This window comes from Leptonotus elevatus, chromosome 10 (assembly GCF_054856555.1).
Source record: "Leptonotus elevatus isolate MCC_2025b chromosome 10, RoL_Lele_1.0, whole genome shotgun sequence".
In the NCBI taxonomy this organism is placed as follows: Eukaryota; Metazoa; Chordata; class Actinopteri; order Syngnathiformes; family Syngnathidae; genus Leptonotus; species Leptonotus elevatus.
Window position 1 is genome coordinate 19205964 of NC_141248.1, and position 12325 is coordinate 19218288.

Consider the following 12325-nt stretch of genomic DNA (forward strand, 5'->3'; position numbering starts at 1 on the left):
GGAGCTGACCTAATTCCGAACAGGACATCCTACAATATCCAATATTTCTCATTCACCCCCCCCCCCTCCTTTCTTTTCCCTCTTTAACACACAAGGACGAGAGCGAATAAAGCGGCCGAGAGATTAATACCAAAGCATGAGATGAGCAATTCATATTCCAATTCAAAGAGAACGTTATCTATTTTTTCCACGCTCACACACTCTAGCATGCTGACATGTTTTTTTTTTTTTTGTCTCCTTCAAAGCAGGATTCTGGGAACTTTCCAGGAGCAACAATGGAGGTGGCATTTAAGTGCAGGTGGAACGTTAGCGAGGTGCACGTTGCCATCACCTTCCCCAATAAGCATCTCAAATGTGTGTATGAGATCGTGCACAGGAGAAAGTGGGGAAAATGGGCATAAATGAAAGCTGGGGCTAACTTTATGCCCCCCCCCCCCCCTCCAGAATTACAGACTAAAAGACAGTAGTTTGATATTTTTTGCCTGTGCCCTCACTAGCCTATTTCTCGTGTGTCTTTATGGGGAGCGGCTTGTTAAATATGCCAAAGCAAATTGTATTTTCGCACAAGTAAGCTCCTTGGAAATATTCCATCAGGGCACCCCCATAACCCCCCCCCCCCCCCCCCCCACACACACACACACCCACCCCCTCCTAAATGTAGTTATGAATTTTAAAGTAGACTTGTATTACTGCAGGAGAGAGCTGTGTGTGATCGGAATACTGAGCGCAAAGCGCCAGATTGGAATTCCTTGTTCTTGGTGCGGCTTTAAGTGGGGTGTGCGTGTGTGCGTGTGTGTGTGTGTGTGTGTGTGTGTGTCGGGGGGCTGTCAACATGGAAGGTGGAGGAAGAAAAAGGGCGGAAGTTAATATTGGCTGCCAGGATGACAAGAACACTATTTTTATTGTTATACTTAGGACAAGAAGGCGAAGTTTAGGACTATTGTGACGCGTTCGAGGATGGTCTGAAGTCTCGGACTTTTCCGATTTCAAACCAGGAAGTGTGTACGGGAACGCCCCCTCGAACTCGGAAATGCCACAAAAAAATAATACATATATCTATATAAGGTTTTATTGAACAAACAATAATACAAAACAGTCAGGGTGAGACAAATGCGCAGGAATCATATATCATAAAGCTCACATAAATATAGTTTTACTTGCTTTGTTGTTTGCGGAGTGTCCAATACTAAAACGCAATTTCATTCATTAATATTCGACATAACTCCACCATATCTCCCTGCATTCAATTATATGATGAACTACCGAACTGTATGAAATGCTTATGAAATAAGATAAAAACAATAAATGAAGTAAAATTGCGAGAAGGCAAGTTTGCTGGAGGTCAAAATAAAAACTTACTATCCGCCATTTTGGTTATATACTTTCGCCTCGAACGCTTTCAGCTGGGAACCGGGAAAAACAACTCTGATAAATCCTCGAATGCAGCATAAGTGTACTTTAAACACAGACAGCGGCGCGCAGAGGAGGGGAGACGATGGGGCAATGACACCTGAGTGGGGTGTCCCACTCACAATCAAAAGTGAAGGCACAATGGAGGAATGCATGCCGACTGAAGTGCATAGTCCTCCCAGTTGTTTTTAACTTTAATTATCCACAATTTTCGTCATGTCAATCAATTTTAAATCACCTTGATGTGTGATTAAAACGAAGCGGCTAAAGAAATGAGCGAGCAAAGAGGCGTTTTTTTTCAAGGGGCAAAGCAAAAGCCCGTTTCATGCCTCTCGCGCCTATTTTCATACTTAACTTTGCATAACATCATAGTCACATTGAGATATTTTCACGCTTTGCTTTATGTTTTTATCTCGGGCTATTCATGAGCATACGCTCCCGTGTGAATTCCCCCGTCAATAAATATGCGCAGCCTTAATTGTTCGCCTTCCTAATTAGAGCGCAGTTCTGTTCTTTTTGGCTCAGGTGTATTTTGAAAACGGCCTTCTTTTGTTTCTGCTTTCTGTGCTTTTGGCAGCTTCTGACAATTTCCATGGTAATAAGATAGATGGAGAGAGAGAGAGGGGTGAAAAACAGAGGCCCATCTCAATGTGAATGGCTTATTAATAGAGCCGCTCTCAGGCAAACAGATGGCAGCTGCCAAACACAAACACAGAAAATCACACACGCCACACAGCCTAATTCAATTAGACAGGAATAGACATTCCACAGTGCCGTTTCCATTCATTTGATTAATCCAAAAATAAAATTAAAATAAAAACGTGGCCATAAAATAATGATAATCAAAATGGGCCTTCTCCAGAATGTTTGACAGTGACGAGCGCAAAAACAAAGTCGGCGCGGGCGTGAGAGGAAAACCGGATTTCATACCTTTTAGCGGTATGCGGTTCATGAATGCAATTAGCGCGCTAATGAGCGATTGGATTGGTTTGAATTGATGCTGATGCTTTCAGCGTTAGCATCAGGGCTTCAAAGAAAACGAATATTGCGGCGTACGGACTGGTCATTATGATTTCCATGGCAGCAGTTGAGTTAAATGTACTTGAGTATTGGAAGTAAACAGGTGCTCAAAAACGTCAGTTGATTATGTTCTAATTTATTTTATTTTGAAAATGCATTTACTGTAGTTTACCCTCAAGTACATATAATGTACATTTGTTCTATTATTTATATACATATTTAATGTTTATGCGCAATACCAAGAGGCAGCTAGTTTGCTAGGGTAGCTAAACTGTTAGCCAGTTAGCACGCTGCGTGACTTGGCTTCAGTTGTGGCTGTGCTGCTAGCTCGTAAATGTTCTTGTTATGTGTTTATCTTGTTACTGTTTGTTCAAGAAAGTAACTGAAAGCACACCAGCAGCTTTGTCTAACTCTTGACTGACTAACTGGAGCGATTACAATGAGCGGATGGTAGGCTATATTAAATTAGCTAACGATGATTACTAGAGACGTGTAGTTGTGTTAGCTTGTAAAAGCTCTCTGTAAATAATGCTAGGTTGGCTTGAGTTGAGTTCTGCCTTACGCTAGACACGTTTAACTTTAGCTTCTTTTTTTGTAAAAGTGTGAAATGATTTCTGAACTTTGGGCAATCTGTGTCTTTTATGCACTTTTTACTCTTGGCTTGCACTTTTTGTGACGTGAATTTAGATATGTACAATGAGACTGCAAACTGTTACAAAAAGGTGAGGGATGACTAAAAAAAAGTAATAATTGCCATATAAGTAAATTATTTATTATAAATGGAGTTCGCCCACCCATGCTGTCAGTGGCTCAAACGGATGGTCGGAGGCATTTAAAACCGGAGCGCTCCCTTATTTGTGACTTTCACACGGTGGTGTTGACTTGAACAGATCTCTCCATATGACTCATCTCCACTTCACGCTAACAAGTGCTGAGAGGGAGAAAGGCTTGAGGCGCAAGCATTTTCATTTCCTCGCAGACAGACAGCACAACACAACACCTGGTGCTTTTCACTTGGGGTTTTCTCACCCGAGATCGAGACGTGGCCTACGACTCGATGAGACCTGTGTAAGTTCTCAAGCGCAATTAGCATTTTCATCTTGACCATATTTCCAGTTTCCACTGAAATTACTTTGAGACGATGCCACAACAACAGACAACAAACGGTAAGCCACAGACTGGTAAAGAGGTCATCAGGCCATTCATTCAAGTCATTTATATATATATAATGTTAGGGGTGTAGAAAAAAAAATCGTTTCGGCAACATATGGCGATATTACCGTGCACAATTCTCATATCGATTCATTATGCAGCAAATCGATTTTTAAACATCAATTTTTGATGTTGATCAACAAAACATCTTACTTGAGGTTAGCTTTTAAACCAAGAGTGCCATCTAGAGGAGTAAAAAAAAAACCATCACAGGTACTTCATAAAGCTTCATTTGTCTCTGTCTGTCTGTCTGGCTATCTGTTTAGCTAGCTAGCTCGCTGGCCCATTTAAACCAAGCTTAATTTGTCTATCACTACTGATAAGTATTTTCAAAATTTTTAATAATAAAAAAAATAAATCACAATAATCGACTTATAGATTTGTTTCATGATTAATCGGTATCAAATCGAATCGTGACCTATGAATCGTGATACGGATCGAATCGCCAGGTACGAGGCAATTCACACCCCTAATATATATACATATACACACACAAAAAACAAATCAAATGTGCCAATATTGAAATTGTCATGCAGCAGCACGCGAAGGAGGTTACGTCAAATGAGGAGATGTGGAACCACAAATGTACTTTAAGCGTCTCGTGTGACTTCCTGTCCTGCGGTACATTTTGTCACCCCTTGATGTAAGATGCAGCTGCAACTAATTCTGCAAAACCATATCAAACGTCACTTCACGATCATATTTTTGAAATTTGCTGCAAGCTGATTCGTAGCACAATAACAGATTTATCCTTGTGCAAATTGACAAAATGAGCTTTGTTCCAAAACGTCTCACACAAATGCAACTTGTTTTCTTTTCTTGTCAAAGCCGCCAGCACTTCCGTCGACGTGACGCTGTCACCGCAACGGCACTAAAGTCGCAACAGGAACGGTTTTGCCTGCTGTAGTCCTTCAAGGCGACACCAATGTCAACAGAAGCATCTCTTTCTTTTCTCATGCTTAAATTGGTGAGAAAAACTCTTAAATGAGTAGCTTGTTAAAAAAGGACACCATAAAAAAAAAAATATCCAAAGAGGTCTCAAATTTTAGGGTGCTTACATTCACTTTAATGGTGTTTGAGAACCCTCAGAAATGAGCCATGTTATATTCAAATTCATATAAAGCAAGATCATTTTTCTCGGGGGACCTCGGGGGAATGGAAAAATACATGCCGACTGTGCTCATGAATTCCTCAAATGTGGCCATAATCTGTTTCAATGCCAAGAAGAAGACATTTTAGTAAAAAAGAGGACTTCTGGTCACCTCATTTGTGTACATGGCAAAACGTGAAAAGATGCCAGCCGAGGACATAAATTGAAATCTGTGTTACAAAAATGGAAGATACCATGCCAACTTTTTTAGGCGGGACTTTTTTCAAGGTTCTGTTTGGCTCTCCTGTGACACGCCCCAACATGAACATCTTTTACAAGCTAAGCCGCTTGTCACATCAGCACTCTTTTTATTTTTTTATTTTAATTTTGGCCATGTAAGAGCCCTGTCCAAAGCACTAAAAATACCATTATTAAATTGATTAAAAGAATAAAGAGGGATAAATGAAAGGATGTCAGGCGATATTGTCACTTTTCAACATTTTTATTATTATTATTATTATTTTCATAATGCAGGTTGTGAAAATAAAAAGTTCTTGTGACACAAAAGAGATGCTGCAGCAGCCACAAATATGTACAAAAGAAGGGAAAAGAAACATCTCGCTGAGATGTCAGGGACCTTCAAAAAAATCTCACAAAAGTAAAAACATTAAAAAAAAAACAATGAGATAAACAAAAACAAATTATAGGGAAACCATTTTTTTAAATAAAAAAACAAAACAAAGTGCAGTAAATAAAACTAAAAATAAAAAGTACAAAACAAAAAGTTAAACCTTTAAATAAAATACAAATTAATAAGACACCAAAAAATTAATAAAATAACATGTGAAATAAAGCAAAATAAAGTTAAACTTAAAAACAAAAAAGAATGAAACTAATAAAATACTGAGTATCATAAATCAAAATCAAACAAAAAAGTAATGTAAAACAAAAACAGTTTAAAAACAACTTAAAATAAAAAAACAACTAAATCAAAGAAAATAAAGTAAAAGAAAACAAAATGATTATAAAACAAAACTTAATGAAGTAAATAACAATAAAACACTATGGAAAACGTCAACATAAAATAAAACTACTTGTCCAAAATAAAAATAAAACTTTAAAAACAAACAAACAAAGCAAAATGTTCATAAAAAAAAATGTCATTGGTTGATGGGCAATTGGCAAAAAAAGTTGATAACCATTTGAAATATTTATCATTACTGACTTTACAAATAATATAACTACAATTGGCTTTTTTGTCTTTATTTTTATGTATTTATTTATTTTTTACACAACTTAAAACAGTCAGTGGATTAAAAAATAAAATCAGCAAAATGCATTTTGTCCATCACACAGGAGATTTAAAAAAAAGGTCAAACAGAAATCTATAAAACAAAAAAAAGCAAATAAAAAACATTCTAAATTCTAAAACTGACTTCCCAGGGGGGGCAAAACAATCTCTTTAATATTAATTACTTGAGGCAATGCATTATTAAGTTATTATTATTATTATTGTTTATTTTTATGTCTATGAAATGTGGGTTGAATTCAGTTTAAAAAAATAAAAAATAAAACACGTGCGCGCGCAACACACACACACACACACACACACACACACACACACACACTCTCCCTCAATGACTTACATGTAATTTTTTTTCCTTCTTAAAGACGAAGAACCTTTCGTGATCTTCCTTATTTGATCCCATAAAAGGTGTATTTACAATCACACTGTGTGACAGCTCATTGGACCTCTACGGGTCTTTCATATTTAAAAATTAAAAATAGAAAATAAAGACACATGATGTTTTTTGTAACAATTTGTGGGCCTTTAAAGGAGACATATTATGCATTTTCCCCACAAAATTTCTAACCGTTCTTAGGGGTAACCCAAGAATGGAGAATTACAAGCTTTTCATATACTTTAATTACAGATTTTTTACAGCAAATATTTTTACAGCATATTATTTACCATGCGTTAAAGGTAACCCAAATTAGGAGAAATCACTAACCCAACGCTAGAACCGAGCCAATGCTGGGTTTCTGGGTTTATATCCATCACATTGGGTTGAGGATTTGTGCCAGCACGTTGGGTCAAGATTTGGATCGAACAAGGGGCAAACTTACCCAGAAAGTTACCAAGAAATGGGTTAGCAGGTTAGCAATGGTAAAAAAAAAAAACAAAGAAGCAAAAAACAGACTAATTTCATTACCAACATTTTCTAAGAAAAAGAAGCAACTGTTCTGTGTCAGAGGTTGCCACAGCAAGTCACTCAAATGATGTTTGGCACAATTTTTTCCAGCGGATGCCCTTCCTGACGCAAGGCATCCATTTTTATTCAGGCAGAAGTGGCTTGGAGTCTGAATGTTACCGTTCGCCCTACCAGTATTTGAACGCAATTCCCAACTCTTCAGCCTGCCCAACTCCTAATTTCAACCCAATCTGCTGAGTCAAAATCAAGTCAAACTTGGGTTACGCAAGAAGCTAGTGTGTGCTAATGCTAATCTGTCACGTCAATGGCGGACAAACGTGATGAGGCGGTGGTTATTATGGAATTTAGCCCCTCCCTTTGTTACATCACAGTAGGACAGACGGGCTTACGGGCTTGCTCAGGCACATTTTTGAAAATAGGCAGATCATTAAGATTCTCTTGGTCGTTTAATTTCACACTTGATGGGTGGACAGGCACTCCAGAGAGCCAACTATTTGTACACAAACATTAATAAGTCAAATATGGCCACAATATGTCCCCTTTAAGCAAAAACAAACAAAGAAATGGGAGTAAATATCTTCTGAGAGCAGAGGTGGGGAAAAGCAAGGCAGAAATAAATAAAACGAGTAACAACAACAACAACAACAACAACAACAAAGTTTTTCTAATTAAAGCTGGATGGGGTCCCTGAGGGGACAAAAAGGACGAGCGCTCCACAGCCCGTCCTAGCCTGCCACGCAGTGACCAGAAGGAAGGGGGGGACGGGGGCCCTCGTAAGTGCTTATACAGGAAGTCGCATCCCAACCCCTCACCCAGTCCCTCCGAAAAAAGTCCCATCACAAGAGGAAACAATGGTGTGGAGCGGCGTGTTTGTATGTTTAAGTACACGTATGTACACGTATGTAAGGGACGAGGGAAGTGAGAGAGGAAACGGTTAGGGCCGGGCCCGATTGGTGGCCACTTTTGATGTCCTGGTGGGGGCTCAGGTGAGGTAGAGGGGCTTGTCCCTGCCTATCATGCTGCCGCTGCAAAACACAACAAAAGCAAAAAGTCAGACAGACAAACACGAGTAGAAACAAGTCAAGTCTCAAAGACTGGTTTGGAGGAGCGCCCAAGGGCAATATAGTGAGTTGGGATTTTCGGGGGGATCAATACTTAGAGGCATATATTCTTGATCCTCTGTAAAGACTGACTAATATTACTGCGGTTTGCTTCCGAGAAGCTGAAGCTCTTTGCACAAATCCACGACTTCCTGAACTCAGTACCACCCCTTCATCTCCCGTCTTTAAATGATTGGACAAACTGATTAATCCAGGTGTGCCTGACCTCAGTGACCACAACGACAATGGCCAGACACACCTGGATTAATCAGTTTGTCCAATCATGAAAGACAGGAAATTAAGGAGTATTTGTGCAACGAGCCCGTTGAAGCAAATTGGCAAAAAGAAGAAATGGAACAAGAATTGGAAGAAGAAGAAGAAATGGAAGAGGAAGAAGAAATGGCAGAAGAAATGGAAGGAGAAGAAGTAGAAGTAGAAATGGAAAAAGAAGAAATAGAAGAAGAAGATTTTGATTTTGATTTTGAAAAAATAATTTTTTTTGCTGCTCTTATTTACATTCTTTTCATCACACACAGCTCGGCAAAAGCAATTAAATAAATAGATTAAAAAAAATAAAAAGAAGAAGATGAAGATGAAGAAGAAGAAGAAAGAAGCATTCTGTCGGTGGCTACCTTCTGTATAACCGGTGAAATTGGGTGGCACATTGGCAATACTACCCAAAGTATTTGCCAGCCGTCAAAAGAAAGCACAAGAAGAAATGGTAGCAGAATAAGAAGAAATAAACGAAGAACTGCTGCCGCTAATGGCTTCTGCCACAACAAGGATTTACTCTTTTCACAGCAGCAAAAGACAAAATAACCGACCAGTCCAGGATTCTACCTTTGGCCACAATGTGACGCAGGGTAAGTCATTTTCAACCAAGAAGAAAAACTTTGTCATAGTAATCCCCAAAAATAAATAGTGGGGGACCACTGCGTACTGGAACCCTATTGACTTAATAGGATAAATACTACGATACTGATAGTCAGAAGTTGGGGCGATTTTGTCCGTCACCCCAAACGACAAGCGATGAAACGTCCCACAGTGTTGCACCCTTTTGCACTTACCTGCAGTGGTTGCCGCACTCCCGATTGCAGTATTCCCCATCCCAGTCGTGGCCCGGGCCCGGACCGGGACCTCCGGACCCTCCTGGTGACTGCGGCCCCCCGATGCTCTTCTGATACTCGGACTGGAGGTGAGGAAAGCCCTGAAGAAGGAGGAACTTGCTGAATATACGTCTGGAGACATTTTAGGTCGGACCCAACCAACCGGCTGACTTAAACGGCTAACATTAGCTCTTTTAAAATCGCTCAATTTTTTTTAATTAATCGGCAGATTCAGAATATCAGAATTTTATTCTGCCAAGTATCAGAATGGGTTCATCGGACTCAAAGAAAATCCAAATCGGTCGTCGGGTCCTAATTTTAGTAACGTCAGAGAGGATGCGGAACGTTACCTGCTGGCCCGGCGGCGGGGAGTGAAGGGAGGCCTGCAGGCCCATCTGGTGAGAGATGATTGGCTGGGACTGGACCTGCTGCATGCGGATTGGCTGGTTGAGCAGCGAGCTCTGGTGCAGGGACAGCTGCTGGTGGGGGTGGAGCGGCGGGCTGATCTGGAAGGAGGAGGGCGGCGAGGCACTAATGCTGGGCAGCATCTGCGATTGGCTGAGCGTCTGCGAGAGGGCGTGGCGGGGGGCGTGGCCGGCGTAGCTCTGTAGGTCGGCGAGGGGGAAGGCGCCCGGGCCCAGGTAGGGGGACGAAGGTTGGGGAGGGGGCGGCACGCTGTACAGGGAGGGGTTGGCGGGCAGCATGTGAGGAGACGCTTGGCTTGTTTGGGCACTTTTGGGCTCCACGGAGTCGTTGTACGTCTGCGGACGACAACAAAAACACTTGGAATTGTTTCCTTTTCTTCATCAGAAGTAAAGTTGAGACATTGACTAGGCGATTCGTCGACGTTTGATACAAAATTCCAATACCTCAACTCCACAAATATATTTTTTATAGTCTCCCCCTTGACTTAGTGTAGATGCAACAATTCTGCGTCTGTTGCCCAGATTTTCTTTCCTACTGTATTCTGTCTTTAAGGTCATCCTGCATCTCTGGCCTCTTCTACACGACCTGTTCAAGTCCAAGCTAGTAGATGAGTGCATTGTCTCGAGCCAGAACTGTGCTATTGTGTGATATTGTAACAGCAAAGTTTCAGTGGTGTGAAATATGCCAGCGTGAGGCGGCGTGCCAGCATAAGGCGACTAAGCGCGACCAACTGCACGCTCCATTGTTCCAACAAACAATCATGTCTCTCTGCCAACGCTATTGCTGCTCGACCCCTTTTTCTCCCCTTCTATATATACACAAACTAAACATACAACGCCTACATTCACTCAATGGATGAAACATTAGTACTGTAATGTATTTACTTTGCAATGGTTTGCCTGGTAATGGCGTTAAATAAGGTCCCAATCAAGAGATGTATGTTTTTCAAATAATTAAAGGGATACTTGTCCCATTGAGCCATTTTCAGCAGTAAAAAGTAAATATTTTTGTACCTTCATTATTATTTTTTTATGTACAATTAATACCTTTAAAAACTAATTTTTCCACTTACTGTCGACTGAAGATGACATCACCTGTGCTGAGGAAGAAGGTAACGACCAATCATGGCTCACCTGTTTCCTGGGTTTGGTCAGCATACTGAGATATGATTGGTCGTTACCTACTTCCTCAGCACAGGTGATGTCATCTTCAGTCGACCGCAAGTGGAAAAATGAGTTTTTAAAGGTATTAATTGTACATGAAAAATAATGGAGTTAACAAATCCCTTCTGGACAAAATATTGAGTCAAGTATCCCTTTTAAATCACAATATATTTCATTAACACATTTTTGCTCAAGACAAACAAGGTCTATTAAAGAGCTATATTGTCTCAACAATTTGCATGTGTACAAAATAAAATAAACTAAATATGATAAAATAAAATAAAATATGCATCTAATAAAAATAAAATGTACACTCACAAAAATATTTCAAGCCTAACTTAAGATTTATGTAATTTTTTTACATGACAAATTCCCATTTCCTTATTATTATTATTTTTTTTTTAGATAATTTTAACACAAACCTACCAAATAAACCTTTCATGATACATATTCATTAGTCTAATAAAGCCTATTTATTTGAAATGCATAATCCTCAGGTTTATGTATTTAGTAATAATTACTCTAAATTAATAATAATGAGAGTTTTTATTTAAAATACATAAATAATATTGTTTGAATTGCATAATAATCAGGTTACCTATACACGATAAATATACTATATGTCATTATTATTATAATTTTTTTAATTATTATTTTATTTTTATTTTTATGTTTTTGGGATGAAACTGAATGCAGACATGCCAAATACGTAAAATAAATAAATAATACTTTATTAATACTAAATACATAAACCTGAGGAATATGTATTTCAAATAAATAGGCATGTGCTAGACTAATGAATATATATCATGTAAGTTTTATTTGGTAGGTTTGTGTTAAAATATATATATTTTTAAGTACATGAGGATTTGCTATGCAAAAAAATTACATAAATCTTAAATTAGTCTTGAAATATTTTTGTGAGTGTATATACTGTATGTATATACTATATGTAACAACAATAACAATATATGACATAATAATACATTTATTAAAAATATTCAATTAAATTTCCAATAAGGGCTAATAAAGAGAATCAATAATTATGCTTATTTTTATGTTATTATTATTAATTTTTTTTAACATTTTCATCCAGAACTGAATTTTAACAAAGTGGCTGTGATCATATGAATAATAAGAGTGTCAAGATATGATAATAAGATACCAAGCTGGCTTCCCACTGAGAGAGGTGCAAACGTACGCAGTACCCACACACAGGCAAATGTTTGTCATTTCTTCTGTATTCCTTCAAACCTTCCTTGAGTGTGCGCGTATGACATACAAGCGCTCCTTCTCATTAAGTGTCAAGCGGGGTGGAGTGATGTACACCCCCGCTCACTTCCCTCGGAATAATCAATGCAAAGGAATGAAGGGATGGATGGATGGATGGGGAGGTGATAGTGGGGCCAAATGGAAAATGAAATAGTGACTTGAGAAATATGGCGAGAGGATTTTTTACTTAAAGGAGGATCGGTCATTCAATTGATTTCCCATTTATCCGAGGAAAACCATCTGAGGCTCAGAGTCATTTTTAAAAACCTCTGATGGTGAAAAGATTCTTCTCTGGATTCCTCGCGCCAGAGTC

The 12325-nt window shown here is 39.0% G+C and overlaps 1 protein-coding gene across 3 annotated transcripts in view; it reads right to left on the reverse strand.

Annotated features, from left to right (window-relative positions):
• Positions 1–5215: 5215 nt before the first annotated feature.
• Positions 5216–12325, reverse strand: part of tox2 (TOX high mobility group box family member 2) — a 94040-nt gene continuing 86930 nt past the window's right edge. For all 3 annotated transcript variants that reach the window (XM_086086340.1, XM_086086338.1, XM_086086339.1), the window contains 3 exons: positions 9502–9912; positions 9113–9252; positions 5216–7970 (listed from right to left, as the gene is read on the reverse strand). In XM_086086340.1, coding sequence (XP_085942466.1) covers positions 7928–7970; positions 9113–9252; positions 9502–9912 — 594 coding nt within the window. In that variant the 3' untranslated portion in view covers positions 5216–7927. The remainder of the gene's footprint in view (positions 7971–9112; positions 9253–9501; positions 9913–12325) is intronic.